Below are 23,545 nucleotides of genomic sequence, written 5' to 3' on the forward strand. Positions count from 1 at the left end.
GCATAGATACTTTTCGACTGCATGATTTTGTGAACTGTGCATATTGGTTTTTTTGCAAACCAATTGCTACTAGTTTATGTAACTTATCAGTTATAACAACTATCTCATAGATCTTTCACATTGCATCTTTTTCAGCACACAATCATTGCTATTTTCGTTACGTTTGATCGTTTTTTTCTTAATTTTTTTTGTAGTACTGCGAATGTCACAAGACGGTCGCTCGCCGTCACCCACTAAATCCTACGCAGTTCAAAGTCCGGTCTCCCCAGGTGGTAGCAGCGGATTTAGCAGCCGCCGTTCGAGCCAAGATGGTTTCCATCTGGAGGAATTATCGCCCGTTCAACAGCAGCTTTCGGAAATTAATCATAGATACGGATTACTCGGTGTCAGATTGTCGGATCGCCAAACGGAGTTAGATAACATTAGAGAGGAATTGAAGAAACATTTGGACCATTTGAAAGTACTCTCTCAATTCTTGGATAAGGTAATTTTTTTTCCTTTTTTTTTCTTTTTTTCTTTCTTTTTTTTCAAATAATGTTTTATTTTATGTATATTTTGACTATATAAATATAATACATAACTTTTTTTTACCAGATTCAACGGCAGTTGCCTAAAGAAAGTATGCCTGCTACTAAAGAAGATGCAGACAAAACGGCCAAGCAAGTTAAGGTTCTCGTCGAGGAAATGTACGAGAAACAATCTTTACTGGATAGTACTCGAACACAAGTGCGTGATTTAGTCAGACGTAAGAAAGAAGCATACGGTGTAGATAGATTGAATGACGAGATGGAAGACGTTGCCAGTCGGTGGAGATCGATTTCGGACAGATGCAAGGACCGAATTAAATTCTTGGAAGACATTAAAGACTTCTATGACACGTACGATGGTCTTAATTCCTGGCTCGGCGCTAAAGAGCGTATGTTGGGCGCTTTGGGACCAATTTCAGCCGATCCTCGTATGGTCGCGAGTCAAGTGCAACAAGTGCAGGTTTTGCGAGAGGAGTTTAGAACTCAGCAACCGCAATTGGATCATCTTGTACAAGTCGGGGAAAGTATCCTTGTCACGATATCCATTGATTCGGCAGATGGACAGAAGATAAACGCGAAGTTGCAGAGCATTTTACAGAGATGGGCAGATCAAATGGGAAGATTGGACGAAAGAGCTCAGAGTTTGGGAGATGCTGTTGATACTAGTCGTGAATTCGATGCCAGTCTTAATCGGCTGCGAGATGCTCTGCAAGGAATCTCGGACAATCTAGACGAGTTGTCTCTTGAAAAGGATCCCGAAGAACAGCTTCGTAAGATCGAGAATCTAGAGAGACAACTGGAAGGTCAGAGACCGTTGTTAGCCGACGCGGAGATGGCCGGTGCACAGCTGTGTGAGGTTCTGAGTGACCCAGCGTCGAGATCCGAAATTCAAGGAAAGCTCGCCACAGTCGGCAAGATGTACAATAACTTGCAGAAGAAGCTCGATCATAGGAAAGCAGAAATCGAAGGTAATCTACGAGATGGAAGACAATTCGAGGCTTCTTGTAGCAGAACTCTGGGATGGCTCGCGGATGAACTCGGAAATATGTCTGAAAAGCTGCTGGTGTCTGCCGACAGAGAAATCTTGCAACAGCAACTTGATCATCATGAGGTATGTGTCACTATTTAAGAAATTTCTATCTTTTTTTCTTTACTTCAGTTCTATTTTATTGACAAAAACAAAATATAATTTTTAGCCTGTTTATCGTAATGTGATGAGTAAAGAACACGAAGTCATAATGCTGTTGAACAAAGGACGCGACATACTTGCGCGGTCTCAGAAAGTTGAAAATCGCTCACTTCAACGTGACTTGGATAAGATGCAGTCGCAATGGGATCGTTTAAAGAAGGATACCGTCGAAAGGCACACCCGACTGCAGACCTGCGCGGAGCATTGCAAGAAATACTACAAAGCTCAAGACGTATTTCTTCCTTGGCTTCGACAGGCCGAGGATAAATTGGACAGTTTGATCCCTACTTCCTTTAGACGCAAAGACATCGAGAAGCAGCTGAAAGAATTATCGTCGTTTAGGAACGAAGTGTGGAAGCACTCCGGCGAGTTTGAAAATAACAAGATGCTTGGCGAGACATTTGTCGGAGCTTGCGACATTGACAAACAAAATGTGAAGAACGAGCTTAGCGCTATGAAAACAAGATGGGATAAATTAAACAATGGTACGTTTAAATTTATTATTATTAAAACATAGTTTATCCTTAGTTTTTTACTTATGTGTGTTATGTTACAATATTATAATTTAATTATTTCTTGCAGACTTGTTGTCTAGAACACAATCGTTGGAAGATACCGCACGTCACTTAATGGACTTCAATGAGAATTTACGCGATTTGCAACACGGTTTACAACGTTGTGAAGATAAGTTAGCTTCACACGATGCTCTCGGTGGAGCGGCTAAAGATCCGAAACTTCTCGACAGAATAAAGGTAATTAGGTTTATTCTACTCTCATAAAACAAAAACTACGATTAATACAAAATATATACTAATTATGTAATTTTTAGAACTTGCGAGAGGAAACAACGAGCTTGAAGAAACCTTTACAATGCGTGAGACAGCAGGCTAACGATCTCGTGAACAAAGCTGGCGAGCAGGGCGTCGATGCGACACATTTACAAGACGAGATTGACAATGTCACCGATCGTATTAATGACCTGCAAGCGAAACTGGATGACAGATGCAACGAGCTGCAAAGTGCAGCGACGGCGGTCGCGCAATTTAACGATCAAGCAAAATTGATTAACCAACATCTGTCCGCTCTTGAAAAAGATCTAGACTCCATGAAAGCACCCGGTAGAGAAATCAAGATTGTACGAGGACAATTGGAAGATACCGCCAAGATTATTAGCAGAGTTAACAAACTTTATGAAGAAATTGGCGATCTGCAAAATCGCGGCGAACGTTTGGTTGATTACGGCTTTGCTGCTGATGCTGTAGCGACGAGAGATCAGGTTGAAGGATTCAAACGACAAATTGGCAAACTGGATGAGCGCGCGCGTACTAGAGAAGATGAACTCACTTCTACCTTGAACAAGTTGCAAGAGTTCTATCAATTGCACACGAAAGTTATGGAAGGTATCAGCGACGCAAACGAACAGGTCAGGAGATTTAAACCTGTCGGATCCGAAGTGGACTCGATTAAAGCTCAGCAGGAAGACTTCAGAACTCTCAAAGTTAAGAAGATTGAACCACTCGCACACGCCGTTGAAAACTGTAATGCGCTCGGTCAAAATCTTATACAAACTGCAGGACGAGATGTCAATACCAGTAATATCGAAAAAGACGTCGATAAAATGAATGAAAGGTGGAACGACTTAAAAGACAGGGTGAGTATTTGATTTGTATTTAAATGTTAAGATATGTATATATATAATGTCTGATATATTCGTACAAGAATTAACAAGATGCATTGTTTTATTGTTAATTAATAATTATTTATTTTTTTAGCTAAACGAGCGCGATCGCAAGTTGGATGTTGGATTACTACAGTCGGGCAAGTTTCAGGAAGCTTTAGACGGTTTAGAGAAATGGTTGACCGATACGGAAGAGATGGTTTCGAATCAAAAACCACCTTCGTCAGATTACAAAGTCGTGAAGGCGCAATTGCAAGAACAGAAATTCCTGAAGAAGATGTTGTTGGACCGACAAAATTCTATGACATCCCTCTACAACATGGGACGAGAGGTAGCTGCCGATGCAGACCCGAAGGAGCGTAAGGCCATCGAGAAACAATTAAATGATTTAGTAGGCAGATTTGACAATTTGACAGAAAGCGCCGCAGAGAGAATGGACGCTCTTGAGCAAGCAATGGCGGTGGCGAAGCGATTCCAAGATAAATTGATACCACTTGCTATCTGGTTGGATAAGACGGAGAAGAAAGTGAGAGATATGGAGCTAGTCCCTACCGACGAGGAGAAGATACAGCAGCGGGTCAGTGAGCACGACATACTTCACGAAGACATTATATCGAAGACACCAGACTTCAGCGAACTCACGGAGATAGCCAGTCAACTTATGTCGCTGGTAGGCGAAGACGAAGCTGCCTTGTTGGCCGATAAGCTTCAGGATGCGGCAGATAGATACGCGGCTTTGGTCGAACGATCCGAAGCTCTCGGTAGTTTGCTGCAACGTTCGAGACAGGGCTTACGTCATCTGGTTCTTACATATCAAGATTTACAGGCGTGGATGGAAAGCATGGAAATCCGATTGTCCAAATATCGCATCTTAGCTGTACACACGGAGAAGCTCTTGCAACAAATGGACGACCTGGCGGATCTTACAGAGGAGGTATCCACACGGCAAACGGAAGTCGACAGTACCGTGGATTCCGGCCTAGAACTGATGAAACACATCTCGAGTGACGAGGCGCTTCAACTGAAGGACAAGTTGGACTCCTTGCAACGACGATTTAACGATCTCGTTACGCGTGGCTCGGATCTTTTGAAACATGCTCAAGAATCTTTGCCACTGGTGCAACAATTTCACGATAACCACAATCGTCTGATGGATTGGATGCAAGGCGCGGAGACTGCTTTGCAGTCGGCCGAACCTCGCGAGGAAGAGATTATCCGACTCGAGATGGAGATATCGGAATACAGACCCGTCTTGGACAAGATCAACGCGGTCGGCCCACAACTGTGTCAAATGTCACCGGGAGAAGGTGCTGCGACCATCGAAGGTCTCGTGACCAGGGACAATAGGCGATTCGACGCGATTGCCGAGCAGATTCAGAGAAAGGCGGAAAGAATTCAGTTGAGCAAGCAGCGATCCTTGGAGGTGATCGGCGATATCGACGATCTGCTCGACTGGTTTAGAGAAGTGGACAATCAACTTCGAGAGGCCGAGCCGCCCAGCAGCGAGCCTGAAATTATTAGAGTACAATTGAAAGAACATAAAGCGCTCAACGACGATATATCCAGTCAGAAGGGTAGAGTTCGTGATGTTATTTCGACTGCGAAAAAGGTGATACGCGAGAACACTCAGCATGAAGACACGTCTACCATCAGAGACAAGATGGAGGACTTGCGCGAAACGATGGAAATTGTATCAGCTTTGTCGACAGATAGATTGGGAGCTCTCGAGCAAGCTCTACCGTTAGCGGAACATCTTCGCGATACCCACGCCGGCCTAGTCAGCTGGCTCGAGGAGGCTGAACAACAAGTCGCTATGTTACCCATGCCCGCTTTGCGACCTGACTTGATAGCGACTCAACAGGACAAGAATGAGCTTCTCATACAGAGTATCAACGAGCACAAACCTCTGGTGGAGAAGCTTAACAAAACCGGTGAGGCACTTATCAAGTTGTGCAACGAGGAAGAAGGTATAAAGGTACAAGACATTCTGGATAATGACAACGCTCGCTATGCGGCACTGAGAGCCGAGCTGAGGGGCCGACAACAGGCGCTGGAACAGGCACTGCAGGAATCCTCTCAGTTCTCTGATAAACTGGAGGGTATGCTGCGCGCACTGTCTTCTACCGCCGATCAGGTGAACGGCGCCGAACCGATTAGTGCCCATCCGCCTCGTTTACGCGATCAGATGGAGGAGAACGCCGCCTTGGCAGACGATCTCGCTCAGAGATCCGAGGCTTACGCGGCCGTTAAGAAAGCGGCGGATGACGTGATCAGCAAGGCCGGCAACAGGGCCGATCCGGCGGTGAAGGACATCAAACGCAAGCTGGATAAACTCAACAAGTTATGGACCGACGTACAGAAGGCCACGAACAACCGCGGTCGCACCTTGGACGATACTCTAGCCGTCGCCGAAAAATTCTGGGCCGAGCTGAACGGAGTTATGGCCACTCTGAGAGAGCTGCAGGACGCGCTGGCTGGACAGGCACCACCGGCGGCTCAACCAGCCGCCATTCAACAACAGCAAGTGGCGTTGCAAGAAATCCGACAGGAGATCGATCAAACGAAGCCGGATGTCGAGCAAGTCCGAACGTCGGGACACGACTTGATGAGCTTGTGCGGCGAGCCGGACAAACCTGAAGTGCGAAAGCACATCGAAGATTTGGATCAGGCTTGGGACAACGTCACTGCTCTGTACGCTAGACGCGAGGAGAATCTGATCGACGCCATGGAGAAGGCGATGGAGTTCCACGAGACGCTGCAGAACCTATTGGAGTTCTTGCAAGAGGCCGAGGACAGATTCGCGGAGATGGGCCCGCTTGGCAGCGACATCGACGAGGTGAAGAAGCAGATCAAGCAGCTGGCTAATTTCAAGGCCGAGGTGGATCCGCATATGGTGAAAGTCGAGGCGTTGAACAGGTGAAAATTTAATTTTTAAGTAAAAGCAAGAATCTACATGTTAATGGCGTTACAAAGAGTTCAGTGCGCAGCATTGTCCCCTTTGTGCAACTCCCATCCGAGAATCAATTGCGATGAACGACCTTTGAGAAAACGTAAAATTCTAATCCCGACTTTTGTTTTTCTGTGCCGGTTCCCGAACATAGGAGTCTTACAAGGCAAGTCAATCTCTCTCTCTGTGTTGTCGCTGGTAGTTAGAGCATGGCTTCATGTTGTTCTGAACGTGTTCACTCTCTCCCGTTTAGTTTAATAATCTTGCTGCCCCCATAACAATTTGCGTCACACATTTAATCGGATCCTCCCCCTTTATGTTACCTCTAGGCAAATTACTCAGCCGCATGTATCAGGTAAATCGAGTGATCAACCACGAGAATTTGTAGACGATAATACATTTTACTTTCTTGATAGAAATAATGTGGAAACGGCAGTAATTAATATCCAGTTTGATATTAATTCCTCCGGTAGTTAAAAACTCATTGAAATTTTTATACCCATCCTCCTTGTAGATGGTTCAATGTTGTGTGGTTCGAGTACATATAGCAGCATATACGTTGCTGCATAACGTCAAGAAAAGTGGCTATGTGCTTTCTAATATTATCGTATTTCCGTATCTAGGCAAGCGGCCGAATTAACGGAAAGAACATCCTCCGAACAAGCAGCAGCCATCAAGGAACCGCTCGGTGCCGTGAACAAACGCTGGGACGGATTGCTGAGAGGCTTGGTGGAGAGGCAACGATTACTGGAGAACGCGTTATTGCGACTCGGTCAATTCCAGCACGCTCTGGACGAGCTATTGGTGTGGATCGAGAAAACTGACAAGACATTGGATAATCTCAGACCAGTAGCGGGTGATCCACAAGTGATCGAAGTTGAATTAGCCAAGCTGAAGGTTCTAGTGAATGATATACAAGCTCATCAGACGAGCGTTGACACTCTGAACGATGCCGGACGACAATTGATTGAGGATGGCAAAGGTACCGCGGAAGCGTCTACTACAGCCGATAAACTGGGCACTCTGAATCGCCGTTGGCGAGATCTGTTGCAACGCGCCGCTGATCGCCAACGAGAACTGGAAGATGCCTTACGAGAGGCACAATCCTTCACTGCTGAGATACAGGACTTGCTGTCGTGGTTGGGCGACGTGGATAACATGATAGTAGCTTCCAAGCCCGTTGGTGGATTGCCCGAAACCGCATCCGAGCAATTGGAACGCTTCATGGAGGTGTACAACGAGCTGGAGCAAAACCGTCCGAAGGTCGAAACGGTGCTGCAACAAGGACAGGAATACCTGAAGAAAGCGGATACGACCAGTGCCGGTGGATTAAATCACAATTTGCGAACGTTGAAGCAAAAATGGGACAACGTGCTTTTGCGCGCCAGCGATAAAAAAATCAAGTTAGAAATTGCTCTGAAGGAGGCCACTGAGTTCCATGACGCGTTACAAGCTTTCGTTGATTGGTTGACTAACGCCGAAAAGATTCTGACAAATCTCAGACCGGTCTCAAGGGTCATGGAAACCATACTTCAACAAATCGAGGAACACAAAGCATTCCAGAAAGACGTCGGCGTCCATCGCGAAACCATGCTGAATCTCGACAAGAAAGGAACTCATCTCAAATACTTCTCTCAAAAACAAGACGTAATTCTTATAAGAAACTTGCTCGTGAGCGTGCAACATAGGTGGGAACGAGTAGTTTCTAAGTCAGCCGAGAGGACGAGGGCTTTAGATCACGGTTACAAAGAAGCTAGAGAGTTTCACGATAGCTGGTCGAACTTGATGAACTGGTTGGACGACACTGAAAAGACGTTGGATGAGGTCGCTGCCGACGGACTTGGCGGCAACGATCCGGACAAAATTAAATCGCGCCTCAACAGACACCGCGAAGTACAAAAGGCATTGAGTGCTAAACAAAGCACGTACGATAACACCATGAAGAACGGTAAAACGTTGAAGGATAAGGCGCCGAAGACCGATGAACCTGCCTTGAGAGAACTTTTGAACGAATTGAAGAACAAGTGGACTACAGTCTGCGGTAAATGCGTGGATCGACAGAGAAAGTTAGAAGAAGCCCTGTTATTCTCCGGACAATTTAAAGATGCGATTCAGGCACTGCTGGAGTGGTTGAGCAAGACCGAGAAATATCTGGCCAATACCGGACCACTTTACGGCGATCTGGATACAGTAACTAATTTAGTGGACCAACACAAAACTTTTGAGAGAGATTTAGAGTCACGCGCCTCACAAATGGAGTCCGTCATTAAGACCGGTCGTGAACTTGAATCTAAAGCCTCTATTGAAGACGCATCGATGATCAGATCGCAGTTAAACGAATTAAACAGTCTCTGGGATAGAGTGACCAGTCTCTCATCGAAGAAGTCCAGACTGTTGGAAGAAGCCATCAGAGAGGCCGAACGACTTCATAAAGCTGTTCACGTGTTGCTGGAATGGTTGAGTGATGCAGAAATGAAGCTACGATTCGCCGGACCGTTGCCGGAAGACGAGCAGGAAAGCAGGAACCAATTGATGGAGCACCAGAGATTCCTTCGCGAGTTACAGACTAAGGAAATTGAAAAAGACAATACGTTAGAGTTGGCACATATTATTCTTGGAAAAGCGCATCCCGATGGTGCTGCAGTTATTAAACACTGGATCACGATTATTCAGTCTAGATGGGAAGAAGTGGCAACTTGGGCCTATCAAAGGAATCAAAGACTGGAGAATCATATGCAGGGACTACAGGTTTGTATTATATATGCTCTCACATATTTTATCTTATAGGAAAAGACTGATATTATTACCTGTATATTTGTAGGATCTTGATAATCTTCTTGAGGAGTTATTAGCTTGGCTGGAAGGTTTGGAGAACACTTTGAATGTCTTAGAAGCGGAACCCTTACCCGACGACAGGGCTACGCTCGAAATGCTTATCGCGGACCATAGAGAGTTTATGGAAAATACCAGCCGAAGACAAAACGAGGTTGATCGCGTGTGCAAAGCCCGACAAATCAAGCCGATAAAGGATACGAGAAAAATATCGAAAGTCAGATCACCAGCGCCTATGTACGTATTTATCAACATGAAAATTTATATGCGTAACGCTAATATATTGATACAATAGAAATTCTCGTTTTTGTAAAGCAATACAGATACGTGATGGATGCTGAGAATATGTGCAGCATTGTATTCCATTATGCTTGCTCCGTATTCGAATCGTTAAGCTTCGTTTGCATTATGCTTTTATGTGTGCTACATTTGTCTGTGCATTTAACTATTTTTGTTTCACGAGTTTTATTGTGCACATTACAATTTTAGGAACAGTTACAGACCACCATGTTCAATAGGATTTTTTATTTTGCTAGATGCTTGTAGTTTTTTTTCATATCATCTTTTATGTATTGAATTTCGTATATTGTGTGTATTTCACTGTTGCATGATATGTTGCTTTTACAATGGGATTTCAGTAAGGATCTTTATCAGGATAACGAGCATGAGCAGCCTCAGCCTCGTAAACAAAGGTGCGTTTGTCCATCATAACATAGTAAATATTTTCTACATATTTCAATCGCATAGCCTTTTCGTAAGTACAATGTTCTTATGTTTAATACGCGCATCTTTAGTAGCAATGTATACGTTTATTTTTGTACGTCTTTGTAATATTCAAGACACTACATTCTCATCACACGATAATTCTTGTTCGCACAATAATTTCACGGTATCCAGCAAGAGTCTAGAATTTAGTTAAGTGTATTAACTCACTCGCTTTTCACTCGTGACTGTGACATGCGTAAACTTACTACTGTTCACAATGCACTGTATTAAAAAATTTAATCAGATATCTCCTTTTGCATCTTGTGTTATACGTTACGTCATTATAATGCATACACATAGCTTAAGACATCGTCACAATTAACAATATTTTCAACCCGGTATGAAACTGATTTTTTAAACATTTATCAAGTATAATTTCCACATGTACGTGAAAATTATACGTTCGATAAAAACTCGCGTTAGTTTTTCACACACTTTTACAATCTATTACTTACATGAAAGAAAACCAATCTATAAACCAGAGTGCTGTATTGAAGAAGATCGCGCGCGCGCGCGTTTTATAGATGCCTTATTTAGTAGAGAATGTTTGAGTGATGTGACGCATGTTCCTGTTTAGCCGAGGCAGCCCAGGTCGTGACAGAACGCCAGATCTTTCATTGCCGCACATCGGTCCACGCTTCCCACCCAAAGGAAGGTTCGTTACGCTTAGTCTTATTTCAGTTCATTCTGCGTCATTTTATAATTTTCACCCGGAATCATACGGGCATCACTACGCCATATATGACTCAACGTGTCATTACAACTCACTAGTGTCTCGGTAATGGGATTCTTGTTTTTTTTTCTCTTTGCGGGATGTGATTGGGTTTAATGAATTGTTACTGTTCGTTTACAAAACTATCTGCCTTGTACTGAAAGTGTGAAGTTTTGGGTTTTCAGATGCAACATTTACATTTGAACTTGTTATCGAGTTCTTCTTTATTTTCGCGAATATTTCGTCGTTATATCGCTTTTCGTGAAATTATCTCGATGATTAGTTGCCCCCTTCCTTTCTTAATTAAGATGGCATCTCACATTTCTAATTCTTATATCTTAGATGTATATCTACTTTTCGTATACAAATACACATATATATTTTCTTTCCTACAAGCAGCAAAGGAGCCGAGCCGGAATTCCGCAGTCCGAGAGTTAAGCTTCTCTGGGATAAGTGGCGTCACGTTTGGATGCTGGCGTGGGAGCGTCAACGTCGTTTGCAGGATAGATATAATTACATTCAGGAAGTGGATCGCGTGGCTAACTTTAGCTGGGAAGAGTGGCGCAAACGGGTGAGATTAGCATAGATTTGTCTTTTTACTTCTGATGGAAATAAAAATCTAATTACTTCTTTGTCAATTATCATAAACTATTTAAATGCATGATTTTATTTTCTAATTGCAGTTCCTGAAATTCATGAATCACAAGAAATCCAGGCTGACGGATCTGTTCAGAAAGATGGATAAAAACAATGATGGACTTATACCGAGGGAGGACTTCATTCAAGGAATTATGAACACCAGTACTTATCATATCGCTTATTTGTTTCCTAAACAAAAACAACTGTATTTTTCTACCGTTCTAATTGTTTAATTTGTAGAATTCGATACTTCTCGTCTGGAAATGGCTGCTGTTGCCGACCTCTTCGATCGTCACGGCGAGGGTTTGATAGATTGGAAGGAGTTTATCGCCGCTCTGCGACCCGATTGGGAAGAACGACGGACCTACCACGACACGGATAAGATACACGACGAAGTTAAACGACTGGTCATGCTGTGTACTTGTCGCCAGAAGTTCCGCGTTTTCCAAGTTGGCGAAGGAAAATACAGGGTACGTGTACACTTGTAATGATTTAATAAAGCGTCTAGCTGATTTTGATTGCGATCACGTTTATTATTGATGTATCGCGTATGACTTTATCGTGACGACTGGCGAAATTACAGTTTGGCGACAGCCAGAAGCTGCGTTTGGTTCGAATCCTGCGCTCCACTGTCATGGTACGCGTCGGTGGAGGCTGGGTAGCGTTAGACGAATTCCTTCTAAAGAACGATCCATGCCGCGGTAAGTATTCACCGCAATCCTTTAATCTGCGCGATATTTATAGACGATCCGAGATTAGGTTGAGATAAATCGTAACCGTATACTAGTCTATCTACAAATTTTTTTTATTGTCAGTAGTAAGGAAAAAGAAAGTAATTAATCAAAACGACTTGTAATTGAATGAAACATTGGGTTAATGCGAAACATGTTTGCAAGGCAAGTTACTCCTTAATTGCAAGCAATTGAAATAACTTTCAAAATAAATTTTTTATGATACTGTTTCCTTTTCTCTCTATCCTTTTCCCCAAGAGGCAATTAAACTTGCGTTCCCGTTTAATTTCGATATTTCTAATAATCGAAAATGGCGCTCTTAAGTATTAGTTATTATAACAATGTGTTAACGTTTGGTTTTTGTTTCCATCGCTCTTACTTCATATTAATCAACATTACTTTGCTGCATTAAATGTAGGAATGTGGTATCACATTTAAGAATTCATCGTCATTAACGAAAGCATATCTGAACGTCGATTTGATATATAACTACTCTATATTCTAGCGAAACTAACTAAAAATATATTAAGATTATGTAATATGTATGCTATGTGTACGATTTCGACTCCTGAGGTGTCATAACATTGCCATTAATTGGACATTAAATGCAAATCATTGTTAACTTAACGTTTAAAGAAGAATTGAGAGTAGTATACACACTCGCTGTTTATTGCTTTGCTTATCTAACGACTTTTCCGGTATATGTATATTGGTTTACTCCGTTGGTTTTCGATCCGGTACTTGTTATCATTTTTTTACATTTATATTTTACGTTTATTATATTTACACAATGCATGACAATTAATTTAATTTAATTGCATATCATTGAATTGCGTAAAAAATGTCCATTGTCGTTTCTCTCTAACTTTCTCTGTATTTCTCTTTTCTTTTCTCTCTCCGCTTTTTCCGCCAATGGTAAATTCATCAATTTCGGAATATCAATTTTGAGATAATCATTAGTTCTACGTCAGAGAACCTTTTCTGGTATAGTACGATTTCATGAGTACCTAGTAGGTAGAAGGTAATATTACAGTAGGCATATCTAACGTCTTGTTAACTAATGTACTAACATTAACATAATAACTGTCCCTTACTGTCCATCAATCCTCCTTACATTCCCGTACGTCTGACTCTACGACAAACATTTCTGTTTATTTCATTTTTCTTCTGTTTTACGTTTGTTTACCGAATGTTTTTCCGTCGTGTTTACCGAAAATTATTAAACTTTCAAATTCGCGGCGCATGCATGGATATGTATCTCGCTCTTTTTCCAATCGACTTTGTCTCTCGAATCGTGATTAACTCGTTAAGTTTTTCTAATGCCAATACCGGATCCTAACAAACCGGAACAACATGAGGGTTGGTGTCCGCTCGGTGAGAACTGTTTTACGTGCACATAATTCCGTTCATGGTCTATACGGGTTGAGCGAAATCCGCTCGTTCGATTATTAAAATGTCTTATTCAAAACTCCAATTGGTATTGGATATTTATGACACGCCCGAGACGCACGCTAATAGCAACTGTTGCAGTATAGACCATGAAGGTGATATCCCTGCGTATGGTGCATGACCTTATTAGCTTGTTCGAAATAATTTTTCGACGTGTTGTCTTTTTGTTGAGTATGTCTATATATACGTGCGTATACGGTTGTATTATATGGAACGATTAAATATTGGCAATTACTGTCTGGGTAAGGTAAATAGATTGCGCAGATGAAATTAAACGCTATAGTTATACTGCGCTACGTAATGTTGATCGTCTCACATTTTGATGCAGTTTCGAGTATCAGTTTAAAAGAAAAAGCGTGCCTGTGTTTTATAGTGATGCAGAATTACGAACGTAGTATACTGCAGTCGTTTCGCTTTCTTTCCCCCGTTTTTTTATTTCTTCAGTTTTTTTGTTTTTAATTTTGGTGGATGGTTTACGTTAGCCAGTCTATCCCGTATTTGATGATGATTATTTTCCGTAAATGTTCTACCTTTTTGTAGTAATATTCAATGTGATTATATGATTGATTGATTTGCAATGATCAATTTAGATGTATCCTTCGTAGCTCCCTTATCCTGTAGAAATTTTAATATCCCTGCTAGAAAATAACCAATGCATGTATTTAGTGAATTTTGATTATTATTTTTATATAATTATTTGTCATACTGGGAGATGAATTTTGTCTATATGAATATATTAAAACCTCTCCTCTCTCCCTTTCTTTTAGTTTAGTTTGTCATTAAAATGTTACGTCAAAGTACGTTGGTTTTTTTTGGCATGGTTGCGCGTTTAATCCCAAAAGACTTTTTGCGTACAGAGAGTTCTAGGAATGTCGTATTTTCTTCCAACTAAAAATTAGAATTAAAATTCAAAAAATAGATATATATTTAAAGATAAGAGCGAGAAAGGAATATAAAGAATAAGAGAATATAAAATTGTTGATATAAATAACTATGAGTTACGAATACATTTTTATTAGCGAAAAATCAATTTTTTTTTAGTGGGAAGACATTCTGGGGTACTCTATGTATTCATTAATTGCTTAGGAATATTGTGAAATGTACGATAATGGGCGACTTACAATTAATCATGTTTTTACGCTTATATTTTTATTGTAAAAGAGGATGTGAATTTCGTCGCGAATTGCACATTTTATACGAATATCCTAAGCACCGAAATTAGTACTGTATTGTACAAAATCGAGTCAGCGGTAGAATATTTATAGTGGCTGTATATCGTAAATTTTGCATAATAATTATGATAACGTAAAACTTGATTCGAGTGACTTTTTTTGAATAAGTTTGTATAAATTTGTACCTCTGAAATATTCGATTTTATGATACCGAAACTTTTTTCGATCATATATTCTAAATACGCTGTCTTTTCTTTTTTTTCCCCATGACAAACACACACTTGGATACGCCACACATGCCCTCATGCATACATATATACGAAAACACGCACGCATACCGTGAAACATTTTTGTCGCCTTTTTTTTCTCTTTCTCAAAACTATTTCTCCTGTCCATTGCCGCTGCTCATTGATAACGTGCATGCCTTGATATTGTAAACCTGTAAAAAATATATATATATATTTAATATCGTTACACCTCCCCCCCCGCTCCATATATATATATATATATATAACTCATGAACTCTCGTTCCGGATGTTGCCGTTCCGATATTTACACACTCGTTTTCGCTTTCATTTTTTTTTCTCTTTTTTTTCTCTCTTGTTAAACTAACACCGTCATATACCGTGCTCGCGTTCGTTATCTCATCTCGACGTCATCCGTTCCCGTTCTGTTTCTCTCTCTCTCTCCGGACTGTTTTCTTGTACAAAATAACATCTCTCTGGCACCTCCTCTCGTACCCCGCATCCCCGAAACGCCTTTTCCCTAACTGCGTGCACGCAACACACTGTAGCCAAGGGAAGAACGAATATCGAGCTGCGGGAGCAATTTATACTGGCGGACGGTGTTAGCCAGAGTATGACGGCCTTCCGGTCCAAGCCGAGCCCGACCTCGACGCTGCAGCGTACGCAAATGTCCTCCACCAATGCTGGACCGATCACCAAGGTAAGCAGGGGTCCACTGTCCGATCGTGGACCACCTCTCAAATGCGACGTACTCGGTCTCGCGGTGCCTTTTACTTCTCTGCCGTTAATTTGTAAATTAAGCTCGTAGAGTATTCGTGGAATTTTTGTATTAGATCTTTGGGTGCCGTTGTGGCATCGCAAGATAGAAAAATTAAATTGCACGTATAGCTCTTACCTGGACAACTCTATCGACGTTGATTTACGGTCTCATCGACGATATCCGTAAGTATACGATATCTACTTTTCGTCATCCGTCAGCCTAGTCGTTTGACGTTCGCATGAGCATGGCAGTTTTCCAGTCAGTTGCATTGTTTGAATACGTAGAGGTAGCTAGATAGATGACGCTTGTCTACTCTCATCACTTGGTCGCGGTCTTGTAAAAAAATAAAAAAAATAAATAAAAAAGTTTTATTTTACATTAACTAAAAGCCAGACAGACCCGTCGTGTCTTCGTCTCAAAAGTCTTTGTTCGACCTCAGGAGATGCGATTTCGTTGAATTTCTTGCCTATCTTCTCCGCAAATCCTTCCCGACCTCGTCGCTTCTCAACAGCGAGGGAAGACTGGACTTCCCAACTGCCCAATCACTTGTCCCTGAGAAATCCTATGACGATAAATGTTACATTAAATATAGATTGAAAGAAATTTGTTACATTGTGATCCGAATTACGGTTCAGAAGAAAAAAGAAACACGTTAGAATCATATGCCAGTTTAGCGCGGAGATAGTAGCCGTTCGTTTCAGGAATATTTTTCACTCCGTTGGTGTGCGTGAGCCTCCCGAAAAAGGGGCCACTACGATTGCATGAGGAAGCTAAAGATTTTCGTTTGTGGTGTAGCGGAGGAGTTTATGAGCCAGCTGATGCCGATATTTGAGAATTTGAGGCAAAAGGAGGACCTCCCGTGCTCGTATCCCCTTCACATGCACGCCCCCTCTTATCATTGGGTAAATAACGAAATTTTTCTCAATTTTCTACTTTTTGCCGTTCGTGTGATGCTGTATGCGCACTTGAGTTTGGGTTTTGAGTGCGGCCGCGACACACGACTTGAAGTCGATTGACGGTGCATTTTGCGTTTTCATGGACTATTATTGCTTTTCTTCCTCTTGCTATATTTCTATATTTCTATATTTGTGTATTATGGAGATTCTCTCCGATGATGCATAAATGCCAAAAGTTATAATTACGATTAATCGACGATAGCATAAGTAATTTTACGATCTCCGTATCACAATTGTTTCCTAATTGTAATGAAGTTGATAAGTGCATGTCAGAAGAAAATGTGTGTCGTGTACAAAGAGAGCAAGTAATGTGAAGGAGAATGGATAGAAGCCGAGGCTTAGAAAAAGAAGTTCCGGATCATTATCATGTATCTCGTGTCACTTTGTCTCTGCCTCACCGCCTGCCCATTTTTCTGTAAGGAATGTATAGAATGAGGAGACTCTCTTACGTGCCTCGACTGTAAATCCACCTCGCGGTCTGATATCATTCGAGGCAGATTCGTAGCACGTTACATCGCGAAATGCAAACACCTCGTCGCATTCATTCAAACACATTGCTCTGCATCGAGTTGGTTTTTCTTTTGGTTGATCGTCGAATGTGTCTGATTTTGTGTCAGAATTATTTGGGCGCCTCTTAACTCCCTGACCCTTGCCCCTCGAGAGAACGATTGACGCGATCTACCCAATTTTGAGCATGATTAGATGTTTCTTTCGCTGTTTTTCATCTATTTTTTTTTTAACGTAACGCGAATATCGAGCAACAAATTACTAGTTAAATTTTAGGATGATTAATTTCTCGATTTTTGCTTGAACCTCTTTCGCCTCGTACTCGAGAAACCAGTCGTTATCGTCGATAACGATCGCAAAATTGTGAGGAACTTGAAATCGAATTTTTGCAAATAAGCTCGCGGCAGTAGACGCGTTTATTCGTACGACAAATACGAAAAACGCATCGGGGAATATGTAGTCAATTTAATTGAACATGAACATGCATAACGAATGTCGTATCCTGTATTGCTGCGTGCGTAGTGGCATTGATCGGAGATACCTCGAATCACCATAAGCTACTATATCTCTCCCAACATCTTGTGGTAAGTTTTGCATGACACTTCGCTTTACCTACTGCCCGAATCTGGTAACTGTTTTATTTTACATTCGTATTATTTAAATCTTGGTCTTTCAACAGCTTCGACGAGCGTAATAGACCGCAGACCGGTATATCTTCACTAGTCCACGGCTGTGCACAAGTTTGTGTTGCTTAAATTTTTGACGATAATAACTCCATGGACTTACCGATCTAATTTAACAATCTAAATTTTTAGAGATAAAGGCTTTTATATTTTACCAACTGCATTTATCTCCATTACCTTGAATGAGTTATCGTTAAAGTAATAATCGACTAAAATTATTTATGTTCTATTAGTTTTTCTTTTATATCTTCGTAGAATATATTTTTTACAGTAGAATATTAAAGAAAGCATGTATTTTCTATTACTACAAAAATACTACTAATTTAGTGATATTTAGAGTTAATTTATATATAAATATAGACATATCTTAATTTTATTTGATATACTGCTTGCTTTTATTTTTATTAGTAAATTACAAAAGATAAAACGACTGCATTGCAAGCAGCAGATTTTTTTCTGTTCTCCAATAGCTTCAAGAAATATTTAAAGAATATTTATTGCGCGACATAACTTGCACACAGCTAATATTAGCAATTACTAATAATTCTTTAATTAGGCGGCAGAGAACGCGTAATACGAAACCATACTAATTCGATAGTCGTATTGGACATGAATTAGATATATAATAATTTCTGCTCTTGCACGCGTTTATGTGTAAAGTAAACTTTATCAGATTTTTTTCACCGTCTAGGTGAGAGAACGTAGTGCTCGCAGCGTACCTATGGGTCAATCGCGAGCCTCACGCTCATCTTTGAGTGCCGGCACGCCCGACAGCCTTAGCGACAACGAAAGTTCCTTCAAGATATCTGGTAGAAAAACCAGCACGCCTTATAGATCTACCGTGACGCCCGGTAAGATTCTGAATTAGAACCCAGGAATAATTACTTACGAAATAACGAGGATTTTACAGTTAATTATATGCTGCGATGCTTCACAGGTGGTAGCCGTCCGTCCAGTAGGCCAGCATCCAGACCTGCCTCCCGACCAGCCAGTAGACCAAGTAGCCGACCTGCGTCGAGACAAGGAAGTAAACCGCCTAGTCGATACGGATCAACGCAGTCGTTGGATGGTACATATAAGTTTTATATACTGTTTTATACTGTAACATATTCTGTATTATACTTTCTCCGTTTTTTGAACGAGTCTTGAAAGATTATGTCTGATCTGGCAGACGATTCATGCACCCCAAGTCGCATTCCGCGAAGGACCATCGTGGGCGGCTCCGGTAACACTCCGACGTCCAGTAGACACAACAGCGTGTCCGGTAGAAAACTTACAACCCCGATGAATGGTTCGAGCTCTCGACCTCGCACTCCAACGGGATTAATTAGCCCCGCCAGTGGAGTGCCTTCCAGGTTTGTAGTAAACACACGTCGGTTTACAGCAAAATATCTCGTGAAATAGAAATCGTGGACTAACTCGCATTAGTGTGCCTTAAATAGAAATATGTGTAACCACAATTGTGTGCATATAGATTAACGATAAGTTTACCGGTAGTATTTCACTTTACATCAAACTGATTGCGATGGCTCGAAGAATGTTATTATCCCGAAAGAATTGATGATTTGTCTTTTAGTTTTTTTTTTAGCCCACCTCTTTTCCATTCTGTTTTATTTTTTTTTTGTCTTTTCCTTACATTACAATTATACCGCGTATATACGATACGTACCACGTAAAATATCATCGAATAGTACTCGAATATGAAGGAACAAAGACCCGATGACCCATTACATTAATTGATTAATTGATCGAGCCTCTTACTACATCTCGTGTTAACCGCAAAACATCTACACGACTAATCGATCGGGTATAGTATTTTAATAATCATTAACAGATCTGGTTAACAACATTTTTTAGGTTTGGCTCAATCCATAGAGCTTCGAGCATTCCAACCCTGACTGGTGTCGGAACACCTATCAGGTAAAGCAAATTAACGAATCGGCAATTTCATGTAAAACTGGTTCGGGGGTAGCAGATTCTGCAGCTTTCATTTTGCGTTAAGCGCTCCATCATTATAAAGCTGTTTATTAGAAATGCAAAATGCAAAGTAGAAAGCTGCGAAGTGTTTTGTGGTGTGGGGGCCATCGCTTTTTATAAGAACGTAGTTTTCATCGTGGTGACGGCGTGGTACATTTACGCTTTTTTTTTTTTCATCTTATTTCATTTCGATCTTTTGTGATTGTATCTCTCCCCCGTTTCTTTCTTTTTTCGTTTCTGTCTTTTATTTAATTCTCTTAACAACGCGAAAAGAGATTCCGCTGTACACTAACTGCGATATACCGTCCGTACAATTAAATAACGTTTCGAATGGTAATGCCCCTTAGCCGCTCTAGGATACCCGTATATGTGGGAGCTGATATAAAATCTCCTCAGTCGACCACCAGCAATATGTCGACTCACTCAACACAAAGCAACCATTCTACGATTTCTACTGATTCCACTGGGTATGGCTTAACTGGCGCTTCAATGTAACCCGTTTTTCGTTTCTTCTCACATCCGAACGTTGATTGTTTTGCTTTGTTGAACGTTGAACGTTTTACTTTTCAAGCATTGTGTAGAACTCTCGCAACATTATTATTTAACATCTTGTGTTTGTTATATCTATCTCTCATTAAAATCTGATCTTGATACTATATATTATACCGCACGGCTTTATTTTATTTGACAAAGCTTGCTTCTTTTCTTTATCTAATTATATCAGTAACTCTTTATTTGATTCATCGTATCGGCAATGCAGCTAAAGTATTCCATGAATTATCACTATTTTATGCTAGCTTCTACACCCATTGCAAGTTTTGGTTATAACAGTTTTATATTTAAGCTCCTCGACTAACGTTTTTGTTTATAACACTAGGAGCAGTTCCCTGTGTACAAATTCAGCAACTAACATACCAACAGCGATTAAGCAAGCTAGGTAAACATTAATATTAATTCAGAAATGTTCACTTCTCTCCTCCATTCGTTCGCTGAAAATATGCCTAAAGAAAGGTGTCGATATCAGTTTGCATTTGAGCTTTATTGGCGTTGAGAGATAGCGTTCGGTTACACGGGTGCACTCGTTTATACATATACCATTTGTTTCAGGGTACGCACACCGTCCAGTGGATCCAGCACCCCGCTACCACCGTCTTCGAAATTATCGAGGAAACCCTCCGGAGCTTCCGACACGTCCGTGTCGGGAACGACCCCGAGCACACGGAAGGGAAAACCCACGCCGATCGAACAGCGCGCGCCGTTCCGATTGTAATAGCTTATTAACGGATACGTATAGCTTGTAAAATCAGCGTATTATATGACCGAACGAGAATAAATACAAAACATCCCCGCCACGAATTTAAAAATAACCACACGGTATTGCAGGGAAATACGAAATGGGTTATTGTTATTGTTGTATGTGATGAGAGAGAGAGAAAAGCGCGTGTAATATGTGCTAAATTGACTGGATCAAAATTTCGTAAAAGGCAAATGACGAATCTAGAAGTTACGATTATTATTCATTTCGTTGAATTTCGCCAAGTACCGAATGCCATTAAAATTACGAATACCAATGAGTATTTCACGTACTCTCTTAGGGTAAGGGATTACAAACAGTTGGGGAAATTTATTTATTTCGTCGCCCGCGTTAGAAAGTGCTTGAAGCCTCTATCTAGTTTGTAATAACACATAACACTGAGATAAATTATTGTTATAAATACCATCTTGGTATTACCGAAAGTGCAGGGTAATGCTGTATAATTGAAAATATTTAAGCGAGATATATAACAATATCTTCGCCGACTTTCTGGATAAGGACAATACTACTAAAAAAATTTTAGCGTAAAAGAAAGAAATCATATGTATTATAATTACGCTTACGTTTGATATATATAACTATAGATGCTTGTGTAATTACTTTTATATAATTTAATATAGTTTGCTCATTTCGCACGCATACCTTTGCGTATACACCGCGTGAAACGACCGTGAAGGTTGTTTCGATGAAAATTTTTTGAGCGCTATATTTGAGCAAATTGTATACACACGAAGACATTTATTTATTTAATATTTTCCGCTTGACTCTTATTGTATTCATCGTACGAATTAACGTCTAATTTGCATTTGTTAAAAAAGGAAGAGAAACTTTGTATGCGATTTTAGATTATGATACAGATTGTAAATCGACATTCATTTTTGTTATCCGTTTCGCAAAGTGCACCGTACATATTCGATTAATTAGTCACGCTTGTAAAAATCAATTGAAATGTAACTTTTTTTTTTTTATTTCTTTCATATCGTATGTCAATTGTGTGTGTGTGGATGAACTTGGATTGTAAAGCCGTAAATGTTAATCGATTAATTTTTACAAATCTGCTTGATGTAACTTTCAGAAGATTTCTTTGTATATTTGAAGAAATATTTGTATTGCGAAACGGAATATCTCGTTGCTTTGTGGAAAAATACGACAGTAATCAAATGTAGTTTAGGATTCATGCACAAATTTAATCCTCGAGCGGTTGCAGTTGAAAAGTGCAATTCTTTCACAGATATTATTTTCGCCAAATAATGTCTATGAAATTCTTTAGCTACATCTTTCGTGCGTCAATATATATGATGGAATTAAATATAAGAAGGCTGAAGTCATCTACGCTCCCGCTCTAAGATTAACGTGCGATATGCTTTTGTTACGTGTTTGCGAATCGATTTATCGATTTAATGATCAATTAATAAGTAAATAATTATAGTTATAATTACATAATTATATAAAATATATAATTATTAATTATAATTGACTAATGAGAGATTTAAGAGTTCGGGGGAACATAAACAGCGTTAAAATAATAATAAAAAAAAAGAGAAAACTATACGTGTGAATAGTTAAGTAAAATATATTCCATTGCGCGAAGTGTGGCCTGTTAGTTGACGGGTAGAAAAGAGAAACTCTGAAAAAAAGACATTTCCATTTTTTTTACATATATATATATATACTTTTAGATGCGATTAATGTAACGGAGATATGACTCGCTGCCTCTTATAAATATTACGTAATGCAATTAATCTTATTAACAACTTCTCAACGTATGATTTTCGTTTCTTTTTTACTTACCGAGAAGTGCTGTATGATGCTAATAATAATAATGATACAGTGATAAAAAAAAATATAACAGACACACGCATACACATGATATTTCAATGAGACTCTCGATCCTTTTCATTTTTAGGCGATTGTTGTGCATCATGCAAATGTAAAGAAAAATGTATATATGATATTGGCGCGCGCATATGATTTTTTTTCACGTTCATACTTTCTAATCGAAGTCGTGGTGTGTCACGGTCCAGACACGTGGGATCCTACTGTTGCTTGCGTCCTCGTCGATGCCTAAATTAAACATAGCTATTTAGATACATGAGAGATCTTGCGAGAACGGATAGGGTTTTCCCCGAGACAGGGAGAACGCGCCAAATATATCAAGCAGATATACCATTTCGGGAGGATCCGATGGAAGAAGCGACGCTTTGTGCACGCTGCACTGATAAAGGCTTACCGAGTATCTTGGCCGACGGTGTGCCAACACCGCGTGCGCGCGGCTTGTAGACATGTAATTTACGAAGGTACACCCGTGTGCGGGTCTTAGATGAGTTTTGCGCGCAGTTTTTTTTACAAACGCTCTGGGTCTACACTTATAAGAATGCGCCTGTTGTATTACTGACCGTTGTAATCTCGGAATAAATATGTTTTCGCACTGAAGACCGAGGACGAGATACGAATAATATAT

General features: G+C 40.5%; 1 protein-coding gene across 43 annotated transcripts in view; it reads left to right on the top strand.

Moving 5' to 3' along the window:
* The window catches only part of Shot (dystonin-like protein short stop), a 101,649-nt gene extending 78,132 nt beyond the window's left edge, over positions 1-23,517 (top strand). For 20 of the 43 annotated variants that reach the window (XM_077413153.1, XM_077413155.1, XM_077413159.1 and 17 more), the window contains 24 exons: positions 195-484; positions 595-1,638; positions 1,724-2,201; positions 2,299-2,468; positions 2,546-3,367; positions 3,489-6,310; positions 6,496-6,507; positions 6,965-9,089; positions 9,163-9,410; positions 9,812-9,865; positions 10,516-10,593; positions 11,050-11,221; positions 11,334-11,451; positions 11,530-11,759; positions 11,873-11,990; positions 13,332-13,394; positions 15,435-15,586; positions 18,484-18,643; positions 18,730-18,861; positions 18,964-19,147; positions 19,650-19,712; positions 20,117-20,236; positions 20,647-20,706; positions 20,877-23,517. In XM_077413153.1, the coding sequence (XP_077269279.1) occupies positions 195-484; positions 595-1,638; positions 1,724-2,201; positions 2,299-2,468; positions 2,546-3,367; positions 3,489-6,310; positions 6,496-6,507; positions 6,965-9,089; positions 9,163-9,410; positions 9,812-9,865; positions 10,516-10,593; positions 11,050-11,221; positions 11,334-11,451; positions 11,530-11,759; positions 11,873-11,990; positions 13,332-13,394; positions 15,435-15,586; positions 18,484-18,643; positions 18,730-18,861; positions 18,964-19,147; positions 19,650-19,712; positions 20,117-20,236; positions 20,647-20,706; positions 20,877-21,039 (9,878 nt within the window). In that variant the 3' untranslated portion in view covers positions 21,040-23,517. Of the gene's footprint in view, positions 1-194; positions 485-594; positions 1,639-1,723; positions 2,202-2,298; positions 2,469-2,545; positions 3,368-3,488; positions 6,311-6,495; positions 6,508-6,964; positions 9,090-9,162; positions 9,411-9,811; positions 9,866-10,515; positions 10,594-11,049; positions 11,222-11,333; positions 11,452-11,529; positions 11,760-11,872; positions 11,991-13,331; positions 13,395-15,434; positions 15,587-16,441; positions 16,549-17,631; positions 17,694-18,483; positions 18,644-18,729; positions 18,862-18,963; positions 19,148-19,649; positions 19,713-20,116; positions 20,237-20,646; positions 20,707-20,876 lie in introns of all 43 variants that reach the window. The other 23 variants (XM_077413175.1, XM_077413172.1, XM_077413177.1 and 20 more) reach the window with 18 other exon arrangements.
* The last annotated feature ends 28 nt before the right edge of the window (positions 23,518-23,545 follow it).

The sequence above is a fragment of the Temnothorax americanus genome, unplaced genomic scaffold (genome assembly GCF_048541705.1).
Source record: "Temnothorax americanus isolate GAGA-0224 unplaced genomic scaffold, ASM4854170v1 Scaffold32, whole genome shotgun sequence".
NCBI lineage: Eukaryota > Metazoa > Arthropoda > Insecta > Hymenoptera > Formicidae > Temnothorax > Temnothorax americanus.